Source organism: Diabrotica virgifera, chromosome 5, assembly GCF_917563875.1.
Source record: "Diabrotica virgifera virgifera chromosome 5, PGI_DIABVI_V3a".
NCBI classification, from domain to species: Eukaryota; Metazoa; Arthropoda; class Insecta; order Coleoptera; family Chrysomelidae; genus Diabrotica; species Diabrotica virgifera.
The window spans coordinates 157,946,093-157,963,862 of record NC_065447.1 but is presented as its reverse complement, the minus strand read 5'-3'; the positions used below and the strand labels follow the sequence as shown (position 1 = coordinate 157,963,862).

The following is a 17,770-nucleotide window of genomic DNA, read 5'->3' as shown; positions in this document are numbered from 1 at the left end:
TGCTGAGTAGATGAGTTGTGAATTATTTAAAATTCTCTCATCTTAATTTTCTCGGCACCTGTATGACTTATAAATTGTAAAAGTCTCAGGAGGTGTAACCAAAGAAAGTATTCCACCTGTTGTCAATCTGGTGGTACGGAGGCGATATTTATTGTCGTTTTCTGCGCTGCTCCGATTGATAACTTAGTTTTTTTTTTTTTTTTAAATATTTATGTTTCACATATTATGAGAGCAGACACAGAAACCATGGAAATTATGTAACCATGGGACTTATTATACCTGGAAAGGTAGAAGGCCAAAGATCAGGAAGATCCCCAACAAGACGGATCAACCAAATTACAGGAATATGTAAAAGACCTATGCATGAGTTAACAGAAATGAGCAGATACAGATCTTTGAAGATGGACAATATCATGGACATCATGATGAATACTACACTCCCTCTGGGGGGACAGAACTGAAGGGAGAGACGTTCTGACATAATTTAGCTAACCACTTATCAAGCGTTTTATTTGCTGTAGAATATAGCAGTTACTATTATATATTTTAACGAACAAAAGCTTCCAACATTTTTAACCTAATGACTAATGTTGAAAAAATATATACCCATTACTGAATTAATTGGGCAAATGGATAATATATTTTAGATAGCATATTTTTAATACATCACGTGATAACATCATGCAGTTAAGTATGAAATTTGACAGTTTGTTTTGAAAAAACTGTCAAATTTCATTATAAATAAAGTCACATCAAATTTCCAATCTGTCGGAAAGCGTCAAAACTATCAACATGACTAAAACGGTACACGCTCATCATAAATATTACTGGGAAGTAAAAACCGTGTGAAGTTTTATCAAAAATTTCTAGCAAAGTTAAAATTTGTACAAGACAAGTATAATCCGTAGAAATATATTATTTCTTTGTGTCACTTCTACGGTACTCTAATATAACACATTTTCGCACGTTTGAGACAACCGGATGGTACTTACACCATCATCAAATCCATTTTCACGATGAGTTATTTTCAATTAGTAATTAACAGACTCTACGACGTTAACCTATAACTCAAATCCATACCAATGGATTCGTAAAAGGCGGGAGGAGGGTTTTCGGGGGCAGTCGACTCGACCGGCGGGGGTTTATCACACTCTTCCAGGAATTTTATCACTTTTTCCGTGGCTTTGATCGCACAGACGCTTGAAGCCTCCGTCTGAAAAGTAAACACATTGATAATTAACAATTGTTCTGGGTTTATTTATTGATTTCAAACAAACAAATACATACACATACCTACATAAACAATATATTAATTATTAGCCGATTATTCTCCACCAATAAGTAGTTTTCTTGAGAACCTTTCCCTAATTGAATGTTGGCAGATATGGTGGAATTATTTAAAGATGAGAGGCAAACGGCAAACATAGAACTATGTAACATTAGAGAAACTAGTATCACAAAAGAAGAAGTCATGCCTGAAGTAAAATTGGCAAAAGATAATAAAGCTACAGGTCCTGATGATACACCAGCAGAAATTACTAAATCAATCGTAAAAGATCACACAGATATACTAAAAGACTTGTAATACAACACCATATATGATTCAGGTGTAATTCCAAAAGAATGGTTTAAGTCGACGTTCGTGACTTTACAGAAAAAAGCTAACGCAAAAGAAAGATATTCTTGAAAATCATACATTAAAGGATTTTCAGAACACTAAAGCAATGGGCAAAAGAGAGGTCTTGTTTGTGGTTAATGTACTGGCTCAAAGATATACAGGGTAGCGAGAAAGTATGGAAACACGGTAATTTCTCGGAAACGGCTTAAACGGTTTTTATAAATTTTGGTGGGCAAGGATGTTCTAATGTGGCCGATAATATAGTGGTAATTACATTGTTGTCAGATCTTCCGTTTTTCTGGAAACCTAATGAACTTTCTTATTTTAAATGGAACACCCTGTATATTTTTTGCGTTTTGAGGTCCTTAAGAAATACTGATTATTTTTCATGTTATATTCCCTATACCTAAATGCCATAATTCCGAAATTATTGCTACATCTATTAAAAAAAAATTTAAACAAATTATAAAAAATCAAATTTTTCAGCTCGAGTAGATATTATTTTATGTTCTTTGTATCATTGGGAACAAAAAAAGGCCTTTTGTAATTTTCCTCTAAAGTTAATCATTTCCGAGTTATAAACAATTTAAAACTGAAAAAAATCGAAAAATGATGATTTTCAAGGTTAAAAAACACTAGTAAAAAAATCATTTTTAAAATTAGAAAGTACCTAGATTCAATATCAAACCTTCTTCTATCAGATCCCTATAAGAACTTTTGGCATGTTTTATTCTAAAACATTGTTTTGTTTTTTAATTTTTAATGAAGCTCATATGAGAGGACGGGCGATCGGGCATCAACAACTAAAAAATAATATTTTAAAATAGAATAAGACCAAATCACTTATCGGTATCTGATACAATAAGGTTTGAACTTGAATTTAGGCACTTTTTAATTTCAAAAATAATATTTTTTACTTGTGTTTTTGAACCTAAAAAATCGTCATTTTTCGATTTTTTTAGTTTTAAATTGTTTATAACTCGGAAACGATTAACTTTTGAGGAAAATTACAAAAGACCTTTTTTATTCCTAATGATCCATAGAACCTAAAATCTAGAGTGCTATGTATTAAGAGTATAAGTCAAAAATGAAAATTTTTTATTATGACTTTTTTCTTTTTCAGCACTGATGAAATAACTATTACAACTAAATATGAATATGGTGACGAAATATGATTAATAAATAATTACACTTTTATAAAAAAGAATTTTTTATAATAAAACCTTTTTATTATTTATAGGAAAGAATATAAAATAATTAACCGATAAACGACAATAAAATGCTTAAAATTCCAAAAATTACACTCTAATAAAAATAGTTATTTATGAAACAGTTCGTGAAGTATGCTTTTTGCGAACGCACGCGATTCTTATACATCGCTTAAGTTCGCAAAAAGTACTTCACGCACAGTTTCATACAATATTTTATCTACAATAAACAAATAAAACAACTGTAACTTTCGCCAGTGGAATTCACTTCTATTCTACAATTTTTAGAACTTTGACATTTAAAAATCCTAACTATCATACGTTCAAACCACAAAACTGTCAAAAATTTTGTTGTAAGTCATTGCTCATATTGTCATCACCATGACAACGCGAAGGTTAAGGATATTTGATTATATGAAAGTGTGCCAAAAAACCCATTGAAAGTGTGCGAAAAAGTAAATCCCATTTAAAATACATTGTTACTTCACGCACAAACTCTTCAAGCACTGCTATCTATAATGACAGTTTTCACAAACTAAAAACTTATACATAATATGACATAGAGTAGTTAAAGTACGTTTTATAATATCACGGTTTTGTTATTGTACATGTACATATGTAGGACACAACATGTTTGGAAAGAATAATTAACTTATAAAATATGAATTTTTAGTAGGTGTATTAACTGTTATTTATAATTACGATTCCAAAAATTACACTAGTATAAAATAGTATTTTTTATAATACCACGGTTGTTTAAAATGGTATATATAATTTTAAGTATATAAACTTTTAATTATTTATTAAAACAATTAAAAAAGATACGCAACAGCCGGGTTCCAACTGGGGACCTCTCGATCTGCAGTCTAATGCCACTGAGGCACCATCAATTTGTAGATATCCATTTATTAACGTACTTTAAAATATCATTGCATTAGTCACATACATTAGATTTATCCATACAGTGTGATTGGTCAGTGGTGTAAAGCTTTGTAGATCCGTTATAAGTAATAGACAGTAATAAAAGTTAATAACAAAAATTGTAGCCAACTTTGATTACAGATTGATAATCAGTAATCGTAAATTGTAAGTTTTAGACAATTATTCAGCCATGGCTTACTTAAAATTTGGAAAGATTTGGACCCGTAATTATTAATAATTTTGCTCCGAAAAATGAAAATACCTCGAAAACTAATAAATTTACACATAGGGAATGTTATACAAAAATTATAGTATGGTAATGGTACTTTTCGATAATGATATAAAATACAGGGTGTTCTATTTAAAATTACTGAGAAAATAATGTACTTGCGTTTTGACTCACCCTGTATTCAATATAAAGAAAATTAGCAAAACAAACATTTACGAAAATTTTGACAATAAATAAAAAAATATGACGTCAATAAACCATTGACCTTGTGCTTGCTTTTGTTTATACAGGTAGTTAAACTTGTTACGATTTTCATATAAAATTGGTTATAACTTTGTAAATACCCCGTATAACATACCAAACTTTTATATTTTTGTAATCGAAAAGTTACGAAGATTTCGAATATAAAATAAAATACAGGGTATTCTATTTAAAAAAACATAAGTTTGGTCTGCCACTATGTTATCGAACACCCTGTAACATTCTAACTAATTTTGTAATATGAAGCTCAAAGTTCGCTACAATTTTTGTTATTAAGTTTTATCGCTATACATTACTATAACGGATCTATGGAGCTTCACCCCACTATATAATTAATCACCCTGTATAATACCAGTTAAATATTGCATTATTAGCTAGTTCTAAGCTATCCTGAAAATTTCAAGTGTCTAGGTAACCTAGAACTATTTTTTAAATGGATTACAAAATTTGCGGAGTCCGTGACACCAACCAAGCCAAGTATATAAAAAGGTTTTAAATTAGTAATAAACTATTTTACTTTCTACTTTGGTAATACCTTATTAATTATATAATTCAAAATATAGAAGAATCCCGAAAAATATTTTTTATGACTTATACTCTTAGTACATAGCACGTTAGAAATAATGTCAACCCGGGCCGAAAAAATTCATTTTTATAATTTGTTAAATTTTTTTTTAAATGTAGCAAAAACTCCGAAATTGTGGCATTTAGGTATGGTATAGGAAATATAATATGAAAAATAATCAGTATTTCTTAAGGACTTCAAAACGCAAAAAATATACAGGGTGTTCCATTTAAAATAAGAAAGTTCATTTGATTTCCAGAAAACGGAAGATTTGACAACAATGTAAAAATCACTATATTATCGGCCACATTAGAACATCCTTGCCCACCAAAATTTATAAAAATCGTTCAAGCGAGAGAAATTACCGTGTTTACATACTTTCTCGCTACCCTGTATAGATGTTAACCAACCTATTTATATCTGTTTATTTTATTACAGGCATTTGACAAAGTCCTACATAATCGCCTCCTACAGCTGCTTCAAGATAAAAAATCAGGATATGAAAGGTATTACAATAATATCAAACTTTTACTTTAATCACGTTGCATGGTTGCATCTGTAAAGCTTGGCAACGAACTATCACAATAAATGTAAGTACACCGAGGGGTAAGATAGGGATGCATAATTTCTCGGCTGCTCTTATATTCAGAACTTATATTCAGAAGAGATGGTTCAGAAAGCATTTAAGGAAACATCAAGTGGAAGTAAATGATACGTTAGTAATCGCAGATGCCGTTGAATAATTGCAGGTTCTGATGAATAAGATGTAGATAGTAGCGAAGAGACCGGACTTCTATAAACATCAAAAAGATGAAATTCATGACTGTTACAAAGACACAACAAGAGACGTTATGGATTAGGGACGAACTCGTTCTAAAGGTGGACAGATATACATACTTGGGAAAACAATGTTACAACAAAAAGGTTACATACAGTCGGAAAAATGAAAGAATACCCATAAACGATCACATCAATCACTTATTTTGTATTTTCTGTCCTTTTCTATAAATAACAAACGATTGTTACATAAAAAGATAGCAAATACAAAATAAGTGATTGATGTGATCGTTCATGGGTATTCTTTCATTTTTCAGACTGTACGTAACTAAAAACAACGATTATACACAGATCAAACATGTATAGGAAAAGCCCGATCAAAATTTAATAATATGAGTAAAGTATTTTACAGCAATGATCTGAGGCTACAACTCAAAGTATGAATACTGGGGTTTTATGTATTTTCTGTGTTACTATATGGAATGGAGGCTTGAACGCTAAAAAAGGATATGATATAAGTAACAGAATAGAAGCGTTTGCGATGTAGGCTTATAGAAAAATTTTAAAAATAAGTTGGGTCGAAAGGTTACGAACAACGACGTTTTAAAAAAATGATCAAGGAAAAGGAGATATTAAGTACAATTAAAATAAGGCAATTGCAGTATCTGGGTCATGTATCAAATATCGGACATACAGTTCGGGTTCATTAATTGCAGTGGGTACCAGAGAGGCACTTTTCGGAGTACAGGTCCTGATTCAAAGATGCAGTGACGTTAACTGCGACGTATACGTGTGCTTGATCGACTATGAAAAGGCATTTGATAGAATTCAACACCAAAACATGTAGTATGGTACAATTAGACCCAAACCCAGACATCCAAAGTGAAAGTTATCCTCCAACACCAAATTGTTCTATATGGTCCACATAATGTTCAGAAAAAAGTCACACCATTTTGAGCGTCGGGTTTGGGGGGGAGAGGGGGGGAGAAATCTGCAAATTCGTACTTTTTTACGTTTTTCATCAATATTTCTAAGACTAAGCGGTTTAGCATGAACAACCCTCTACACAAAATTGTTCTACATTAAATTTTAAATAAAAAAGGCCCTATGCATAACCCTTCTAAAATTAACGGTTCCAAAGTTACGGAGGTAGTATAGTATAATTGGTCCAAAAAAAGGCCTAACCCAGACATCCGAAGTAAAAGTTTTCCTTCAACACCAAATTGTTCTATATGGTCCACATATTATTCAGTAAAAAGTTACACCATTTTACGCGTCCGGTTTGGGGGGGGGGGGGGGGAGATGGGGGAGAAATTGGTAAATTAGTAGTTTTTTTACGTTTTTCGTCAATATTTCTAAAACTATGCTTTAGCGTAAGGAATGTTCTATAGAAAAATGTTCTACATAAAATTTAAAACAAAAAAGATTCTATACATAATTGGTATAAAATCAACGGTTCCAGAGTTACGCAGGATGAAAAGTGGAGGTTTTCGATACTTTTTATATTTACCGATTTCTCCCCCCTCCACCCCAAGCCCGACGCTCAAAATGGTGTGACTTTTTTCTGAACATTATGTGGACCATATAGAACAATTTGGTGTTGGAGGATAACTTTCACTTTGGATGTCTGGGTTTTTCGTATTGGGATGGTGCAAGTTCGGCAAAGCGACCTCTATTTCTACGCTCTGTACTTTTATTCGCACTTTTAATTATATTGGCCAATTATATTAGTCCTGGTTGCTGGATAATTGTCAAGGCCATAGTCCACAAAAATAATAAGAAGAAAAAATAAGATGCAGGTTATGTTATGCAAACGTAAACAATTGTATGTAGTAAATAAAATTAGTTATTAAAATGCAGTACTCCAAGCAAAATACAATTAATTAAATTTACCTTTATATAATAATTGCATATCATATCAATATTGTGGAGCAATATATAATTTTTCTGCTTCAATGACAGAAGGTATGAAATATACGTCAATTTGACAATTTCAATTGACAATATGAATTATTTAAGATAGTTGCAATATTTCTCCACGACTCGCGCAAGGTCGTTTCTCGTTTCCCTTCCAAGTACTTGCACACCGCGAATAGTTATATCACAAATATTGCCCAAAAAATATAAAAAGTATCGAAAACCTCGACTTTTCACCCTCCGTAACTCTGGAACCGTTGATTTTATAACAATTATGTATAGAACATTTTTTGTTTTAAATTTCATGTAGAACACTTTTGTATGTAACATTGTTTACACTAAAGCAAAGATTTAGAAATATTGACGAAAAACGTAAAAAAACTACTAATTTACCGGCTTCTCTCCCAACTCCCTCCCAAACCGGACGCTCAAAATGGTGTAACTTTTTACTGAACAATATGTGGACCATATAGAACGTTTTGGTGTTGGAGGAAAACTTGTACTTTGGATGTTTGGGTTAGGCCTTTTTTTGGACCAGTTATACTATACCACGTCCGTAACTTTGGAACCATTCATTTTAGAAAGATTATGCATAGGGCCTTTTTTATTTCAAATTTAATGTAGAACAATTTTATATAGAAGGTTGTTCATGCTAAACCGCATAGTTTTAGAAATATTGGCGAAAAACTTAAAAAACTACGAATTTACCGATTTCTCCCCCCTCTTCCCACCAAACCCGACGCTCAAAATGGTGTGACTTTTTTTCTGGACATTGTGTGGACCATGTAGAACAATTTGGTGTTGAAGGATAACTTTCACTTTGGATGTCTGGGTTATGCCATCTTTTGGATCAACTATACTATACTAATGATTAACATTTTAAAAAAAGCAGACTTGGATGACACATACTTCAGAATAATTTCGGAACTCTACTGGAATCAGACCGCATATATGAAAATTAACGGAGAAGAAACAGATCACATAAAAACAGTATGTGGAGTTAGACAGGGATGTATCCTTTCGCCGATGATATTTAATATGTACTCATAGAGAATTATTAACGAGGCTCTTTACGGAGTAGACGAAGGCATCCTTCTAAATGGAGAAAGAGTAAACAATATTAGATATGCCGACGACACTATGGTGATAGTTTAGGCAGATAGTTTAGAGGGATTCCAGAGGCTAATGGACAGAATCAACGAGTACAGTCAACAGTACGTACTAAATATTAGGTTTGTTCTAGCATCAGTTTCAAACGGTTTGAAACCATCAGCGAATAGTCGACCAGTGCGAGTAGAGGGGATAGCACTGGTGACTGTATTATGTTCTCTCACTGACCAACTGTTTGCTGACGGTTTCTGACTAGTTTGACTGTTTGCTAGAACAAACCTATTAATAACCAAAAAACTAAACAAATAATTATCAGCAAGGAGAATATAAACGGGGCTCATTTGTACATTAATGGAACGCAGATAGTGCGCGTAAGTAAAATAGTAGTGTTATCTGGGAATTATTATAAATGAGCAGAGGAGCAATATACAGGAAATTACACAACATATCCCTAGATACAAAAATGAGACATTAGAGATGTTGTTTTCTCTATATTATTGTACGGAGCGGAGGCGTGGACGCTTACAGACACCACTATTAAAAAACTTGAAGCATTTGAGATGTGGCTTTATAGAAGAATGATGAGAATATAATGAACAGCAAGAATCACGAACATGGAAGTCCTACGAAGAATGAACAAGGAACCGGAGATTGAGTTTACCAATAAACGCTTAAAATTGCAGTATCTGGGACACGTTATGAGAAATCAGCACCGTTACTCCCTGCTGCAGTCCATATTGCAAGGTAAAGTCAAAGGTAAGCAAGGACCCGGTAGAAGGAGAATATCATGGCTGCGGAATTTCAGAATATGCTTTAAGAAAACCTCAACGGTACTGTTTCGAGTCGCAGCGAGCCAGGCTATGATTTCCACCATCCGAAACGAATAGGAACCAGAATAAGAAGAAGGGTTATGTCATGTCATGAAAGATATGCGTTGCTGCAGATCATTTTACAGGGAAGCATAATGTAGCAGAGGTACAATTGTAACTCTGTTGGGCTGCTTAGTGCAGTTGCATCAAATGTGGAGATAACCGTAATAATAGCAAACCTTCTTAAATGAGACGGCAGTTAAATAAGAAGAAGAGATATGGTCCAACAGGATGGTACCTCATGTCATATCAGATTAGATGTAAAATATTTTCAATTGAAAAGTGTTTCATTTTCGCTGAAACTTTTTGGCGTGCAGATTTAAATTCACTCCCTATTTTCTTGTGGGGTTACTTGAAGCAAAAGGTATACCTTCAACGGGCATTTCAAGATGTCGACCATTCAAAGAGATTAATTACGGAAGCGGTTCGTAGTAGGCTATTGATTATATTCAAAATAAGATAGCTATAAGGAACTACAACGTTAACGGGGTTTTATTATTTCATATGGTCAATGGACATCCATATATGAAAAAACCGCGGAGTGCTACCATTTAAAGTGGTGCGTTTTTGAGAAATGGGTGAATTAGTCCCTGGGCACAGGTTACATTAGGGTGAGTTCTATGCACTTTTGGTACAAACAAATCTACTTAAAAATTGTTCCTGGTTAAATTTCCTGTCTAAATATCACTTTTTAAAGTCAATGATACTTTTTTTTACAACAATATATTCAAAAGAAAAAGCACAAAGAAACCCAAAAGAAAAAAATTTTGTTTTTTGTCCCATAACTTTTGTCCACGAGAATATAGGTATAGACATTGCTTTACAGAAAAAAAAACCTACATATTTCTTCTTTAAAATGTTGTTTAGTAGAGGTAATTAGGATTTATAGTTTTCGAAATATGATTTTTCAAAGTTCGCCACTCACAGCAATTTTGGGCAATTTTCCTTGTTATCTCGCAAATATTGTTCTGTAACTTTTTTCTACGTAACTTTAGGTATATGCAATGGGAATAGAAATCAATTACCTTTAAAATGCTCTACTGTATAACGTTGTACGACTTTTTTTAAAGAGCTTAGGGAGCGTTCAAGTATTACGTAACGCGATTTTTGACCCCCCTCTCCCCCTACGTAACACACTGTAATGGGCGTTTAACTATTGCGTAACGCAATTTTTGAAGATTTTTGACCCCCCTCCCCAACCTGTGTTACGTAATACTTGAACGGTCCCTTATGGGTTTTCAAGGTTTTATACTTTTAACGATTTTTTATAATATAATATAATTAGGTATATAATTTGTTATTATATAATACCTAATGTAAAAAAAAATATTATTTTTTACATTTTTTACGATTATTTTTGAAATTTCTCATTATAACTTCTTTTTTCTTGTATATGAATATACTATATATTGAACAGATGAAATAGAGAATGTGGAAAAATCCCCTTACGAACAATTCACACATTTCGGGCTGGGAAAAATGTTTTTTGAATAGAATCAAAGATCCAGTGTTTCAAAGATCTACATCTTTTGTTTTTTATACTATATATTGCTTAATAAAGAGGGCTTACTTTCTGTTCTTTAAAATGGTGTATCATCTATATTTAAATATGTAATGTAAACCGAGTGATTCTTTGATATTTTTTTACCTGTATTATTTAAAATTATTTCTTTTACAAAAATTACATAAACATTAGTCTTAGAAAACATCACTTTAGTTAAAATTATTTAAACGTTGACATTTAAAATTTTTTTTCAAAATCAAAGTCCATCTCTTCGTTCGCATTAGCTTCAATATCTTCCTCTGACACCTCAGTTATCTTAGAGTTCCCACAATTAGTACCCATGCACATGCACCCTTTGAAGAATATTGAACAACTAATTCCTATCTTCCTACAACCGCAGTTTATTGTACATCCTTTAGTACATTTATATGCTATTTTTTCAAACAAATCTTGTGGTGCAGTTGACAGTAAATATTGGAATTAATCCATATTTTGAAGTTTGCCCGGCCAAGTCAAGTGGATACAAAGTACTACCTATAAAAAATAAGATTCAATCACAACACACAATCACATAAAAAAGTTATAATGAGGAATTTAAAAAATAATTGTAAAATCAAAAATCGTTGCAAGTACTTTCTTTCTTTTTTATTATATAATATATACCTAAATGTAAAAAAAGTTATAATGGGAAGTTTAAAAAATAATCGCAAAAAATATAAAAATTCGTTAAAAGTATAAAGTCTTGAAAAAGATAACCTCTTTAAAAGAAGTCATACAACATTATACAGTAAAACATTTTAAAGGTAATTGATTTCTATTCCTCTTACATTTACCACTGCATATGCCTAAAGTTACGTAGAAAAAAGTTACAGAACAATATTTGGGAAATAACAAGGAAAATTACCCAAAATTGCTGTGAGTGGCGAACTTTGAAAAATCATATTTTGAAAACTGTAAATCCTAATGACCTCTACCAAACATCATTTTAAAGACAAGATATGTAAGTTTTTTTTCTGTGAAGCAACGTCTATACCTATATACCCGTGGACAAAAGTTATGGGACAAAAAACAAAATTTCTTTCTTTTGGGTTTCTTTCTGCTTTTTCTTTTGAATATATTTTTGTAAAAAAAGGTATCTTTGACTTTAAAAAGTTATATTTAGATAGGAAATTTAACCAGGAACAATTTTTAAGTAGACGTGTTTGTACCAAAAGTGCCTAGAACTCACCCTAATGTAACCTGTGCCCAGGAACTAATTCACCCATTTCTCAAAAACGCACCTCTTTAAATGGTAGCACTCCGCGGTTTTTTCATATATAGAGATTCATTGACCATATGAAATAATAAAACCCCGTTAACGTTGTAGTTCCTTTCTATAGTACATAATCAATAGCCTATAGGTACTGTTTGGAATGCCTTATGAGGATATGGTAATATAATGGCTAGATGTGTGAACAGACAGAGGGGTACGTGTTGGAGTAAATTAAGGATAACAATCATCATTCATTTGTATTTATTATACCAGAATAAATAGGTTTGTTATTCATTTAAATGCATCGTTACAGCGTTATAAACTGATGATTAAGCAATTTAAATGATTAGATAAATATAAATAATACTTACCGAAGCCGTTAAATTCATGAAATTAAAGAACTTCTTGAGCAACTCAACCATATCAGCGAAGTTATTTCCTTTCAGGAATTGTCTAACAAACTGCTGCCATTCGAGATTGTCTGTGATGAGAAAACCAACAAGCATGACAATGTATGAAGCGAGGAATGTAAATTCCATATGGGTTCCAGCCTTCTGCAACACTACGAAAAGAAAAAAAAAACGAAATTGAGAATAGATTTTGAAACTAAACTTGAACTAATTTTAATTTAAATTGAGTATGAAAATTTTTATTTTAATATAGGTCATTAAAATGTTATAAACCTGCCGTTTCTTTCATTGTACCGGGTGTCCCAATAAGAATGGCTCTCGGCCAAATCTCAGGAACCGTTTATAGTACAGCTTTGAGACAAAAATATTTATAACAAAAGTTGCCTCGGGAAAAGCCTGGAAATTATTTTCATAATTGTAGGTTCGCCGCTAGAGGGCGTAATTGAATATCAAAAATTAAAAAATCAAAATTTTACAAAATTTACCTAATGAAAGGGCACTGGAAATCCAATCATTGTATTATTCATAAAATTCTGCGCATATTTGATTTCACAAATTTAAGTCTGCCTTTGCAAATAAGAGGTGGGGGTGAGTGGGAACCTTCTTATGAAAAAATGACTGTAAGTCCGGTTCTGCTAAATCGAAGTTTTGCATACTTGGTCTTGTTGAAAACAGCTCTTTTTTGTCAATGTAAGTGTCTTATTTTCGAAATAGCCTAATAAGTAATATGCAAGCTAGGAGGCGTTATTTAATTATTTTCGTAAATCTAGTATTCTTTGGAGAATATTAAATACAAGTATGCATTTTTAATCCTGTATTACAAAATTAGACCAAATTAGCAACATAATACCGAAAACTGCATGTCCATACCTTTTTTTCCATCTCGAGATATCTTAAGAAACGTGTAAATTTTAAACAACTGTTAAAATGCCACCGGTAAACCAAGTTAAGGAAAAGTAGTGTGCTATGGAGAAAACAAAGAAACATGTTACAGATGTAAACGTATATTATAATTAATTAAAACAACAATAAGACAAACAACACTATAAAATATAACAGAAATAAAAGCAACTACTTATTGTCCAAGTAAAAAATACTGTAGAATAGCTTTAAGCCAGTGAAATATGATATTCTTCAAATATAGATATTAGGTCAAACGTTTAAGAAGCGGCCCTTTGACGCATCTGTGTTTTTACGGCCAGACCTCCCGCATATATATTCACAAGTTTCGTGCAAAACATTAGTTTTAGTTCGGTAGCCTAGCAGTGTATTAGTACTGAAGTGTACGTGTGTTAAGTGATACGAGTGTTTTGTTTGCTGTAATTATTTTGAATATTGGTTTAGTATTTCGTTTGGAGAGTGTCAAGTGTTGATTATTGTAATTTAATTAATGTGAATAGTGATGTGGCGCCCGTGGGATAATGTAAATATCGCGTACGATAACGCTGATATTGTAGAAATTGCCAGTGCTAGTGTGAATGTAATTACTAAAAAAAAAAGAGCTCGTAAAGAAGATTCGAATGCATTTATATGCAGAAACACAGCAAGTATGTTTGAATGTATACAAAAATCTACGTACGAAATTCGGCTTCGATGAAACACTATTGGCACAAGCCACCTCCGATTTAACAGAAATTCCACTTTCTACTGTATATAAAATAGTTAAAAATGAACCCTATCATCGCAAGAAACGATGTGACTACAAATTTTCAAGACCTTTAAATCCATCACTTGTAAAACTATTGAAAACCACAATATACGACTGCTACAAAAGCAATGAAATACCTACAATAGAAATAATAAGAAAGAAATTGGAAACAACCGGTCGAAATATGAACTGCTGTGAGAAAACTCTTCAAAATTGGATAAAAAAAATGGGCTTTAAGTTCAAAAAAATAAATAAACGTCAAGCAATTATAGAAAGCCAAAGAATAGTCAACAGACGTAATATGTACCTAGAAGAAATTACTAAATATAGGCAAGAAAATAGGAGAATTTATTATTTAGATGAAACTTGGTATGATACCCACGATACAGTAAAGAAAGGATGGACAGATGGTTCAAGCATGTGCATACCAGAAATGCCTGCAAATAAAGGCTCGCGACTAATTATTGTACATTGCGGAGGAAGTGAGGGATGGGTTCCCAATACTTTAAAATTATGTGGGAAGAAAATGGAAGATTGTAACGTTGACTACCACAAGAATATGGAAGCTGACATTTTTGAAGATTGGTTTGAAAACTCGCTGATCCCAAACTTGGAGAAAAACAGCGTAATAGTGCTTGACAACGCTTCCTATCATTCCCGACAGCTCACTAAAATACCAAATACATCTTCAAAGAAAGCTGACCTGCAAAATTTTTTAATGGAAAATGATTTGTTTTCGAAGATTTTTACACAAAAAAACAACTTATTGAAGTTCTACACACGAAGCAATTTAGAAAATTATACGCTCTAGAGAGTATTGCCGAAAAGCATGGACACACTATATTGAGACTTCCCCCCTACTTTTGTGTTTTCAATCCTATTGAGTTAATTTGGGGACAATTAAAACCAAGTATAAGGCGTTCAAATAAATTTCCTAAATTTGACAAAAAGGTAATTGAGATAATTAAAAAAGAAGTAGCCAATATTACCAAAGTGGACTGACAGAAAAGAATCGCCAAAGTGATCAAAGTGGAAGAATATTATAAGAAGATTGGGCACTTCCACATTAATGGTGGAAATAAATTTATTATTGAACTGGGCGATGATAGTGACGAAGAAAATACGGAAGAAGGAGAAAATGAGTTAAGTGTATCAGTATTTTAATTGTTGTGTTGTGCAATTCATTTTCCAAGCATAAGTGTACTAATGAAAAGACTCGGTTAAAAAAATATTTTTAGATTTTGTATTTTTAATAAAAAAAGAGCGCATTTTGTGCTGAATTTTAAAAGTTTTGAACTGTATACCTAAAGTAATTTTAGATCTAACTGTGTTTTTATAAAGTTCTTTTAGTATCAGTAATTCTAACAATAACAAGATTAATTATAAAAGCTATTCGACATCAGTTATTAATGCAAGCATGCGGTAAGAAGGAGGTCCCCGTGAGGTTAAATGTTATTAAAAAATTGATAAAATTAATTTTAACACATACAATATTATGTCCTGCTTTAACGGTATTTACCTAAGTATAAATAAATATTTTTAACTACATATTTAATTACCAGAAAACACCAGCTGCCGGCCTAATATTAAAGAAGAACAACCCAAAGAAAGCTACAAATTTTACCTATTACACTATATAGATTGCTTGAACAATACTTAGTGACGACCTAAATGTTAAATTGTTGCCCATCATACTCGATGCAATCATTTTTACTCTTTTAAGAGTAGATTTAACAGAAGTCTCAATTTCTGCTTTCGCAATGCTTTAAATGGCGTTTCGTATTGTCTAGATTCTAGATCATTTTCTCGAGTCGTGAGCCTAGCGGCAAAAACAAGGTCCCCATATCATCCGTCCCCATAAATAAAAGTCTAAAATAGTTAAATATGTTGCTATTCAATCTACTCTTGAAAGAGTAAATGCTTGCATCGAAAATGATGGACAACAATTTGAACATTTAGGCAGTCACTAAGACTAAGTAAGTAGTTGCTTTTATTTCTTTGTTATATTTTATAGTGTTGTTTGTCTTATTGCTGTTTTCATTAGTTATATACGTTTACACCTGAAAAATGTTTATTTGTTTTTTCCATAGCACACTACTTTTCTTAACCTCGTTTACCGGTGACAGTAACAATTGTTTAAAATTTACACATTTCTTAAGATATCTCGAGATAGAAAAAAGATATCGACATGCGGTTTTCGGTATTATGTTGCTAATTTGGTCTAATTTTGTAATATATGATTAAAAATGCATACAGTCGGAAAAATGAAAGAATACCAATACGTCATCGATGATATGCATACGAATCAAATCAAAAATTTCTAGTCAAAACAAAGTCTAAATTAAGTTAATACTGAAAATAAACGGATGTGACTACTACCCCACCGTACGATTTTTCGCTACGTAAGAATGTGTCAAAAAACTTTTGTGATGATATTCTTTTTCTGATAATATATATTTATTGGTGACAAATGTTACTATTACTACCGTAATAAATTATTTGATATAGATTAATAATACAAAAATAATGAGTATGCAAATATAGTATTATGAATTTCTCAATGTTAAAGTTGCCAGTGGACGTAAATAGTAACAGGAATTTAAAAAATGTCGTTTATGTCAGCTGCATTTAGTGATTAAAATGAAAGTAAACTTAATGAATTCAGATCATTAGGTATCCAGATCATTTTCCAGACATTGTCTGCAAATAAATGTACCGGGTGTCCCAATAAGAATGGCTCTCGGCCATATCTCAGGAACCGTTTATAGTACAGCTTTGAGAAAAAAATATTTACAACAAAAGTTGCCTCGGGAAAAGCCTCGAAATTATTTTCATAATTGTAGGTTCACCGCTAGAGGGCGTAATTGAATATCAAAAATTAAAAAATCAAAAGTTTACAAAATTTGCCTAATGAAAGGGCACTGGCAATCCAATCATCGTATTCTTCATAAAATGCTGCGCATATTTGATTTCACAAGTTTAAGTCTACCTTTGCAAATAAGAGGTGGGGTGAGTGGGAACCTTGTTATGAAAAAATAACTGTAAGTCCGGTTCTGCTAAATCGAATTTTGTAAACTTGATCTTGTTGAAAACAACTCTTTTTCGTCAATGTAAGAGTTATAATTTCGAAACAGCCTATTAAGTAATATGCCAGCTAGGAGGCGTTATTTAATTATTTTCAGAAATCCAGTTTTTTTGGAAAATATTAAATACAAGTATGCATTTTTAATCCTGTATTACAAAATTAGATCAAATTAGCAACAGAATAGCTAAAACCGCATCTTGATACCGTTCTTCTGTCTCGAAATATCTTAAGAAACGTGTAAATTTTATACCTAACCGTTACTGTCACCGGTAAACGAAGTTAAGGAAAGTTAGTGTGCTGTGGAAAAAACAAAGAAACATTTTCTTATCTCAACGTATATAATTAATTAAAACAACAATAAGACAAACAACACTATAAAATATAACAAAGAAATAA

The 17,770-nt window shown here is 32.0% G+C and overlaps 1 protein-coding gene across 4 annotated transcripts in view; it reads right to left on the bottom strand.

The window, feature by feature from the left end:
- Nucleotides 1–214: 214 nt before the first annotated feature.
- LOC126884530 (protein wings apart-like) overlaps nucleotides 215–17,770 on the bottom strand; it is a 163,707-nt gene continuing 146,151 nt past the window's right edge. For 2 of the 4 annotated variants that reach the window (XM_050650476.1, XM_050650477.1), the window contains exons 14-15: nucleotides 12,603–12,793; nucleotides 215–1,213 (exon numbers count right to left, since the gene is read on the bottom strand). In XM_050650476.1, coding sequence (XP_050506433.1) covers nucleotides 1,049–1,213; nucleotides 12,603–12,793 — 356 coding nt within the window. In that variant the 3' untranslated portion in view covers nucleotides 215–1,048. The remainder of the gene's footprint in view (nucleotides 1,214–12,602; nucleotides 12,794–17,770) is intronic. The other 2 variants (XM_050650478.1, XM_050650479.1) reach the window with 1 other exon arrangement.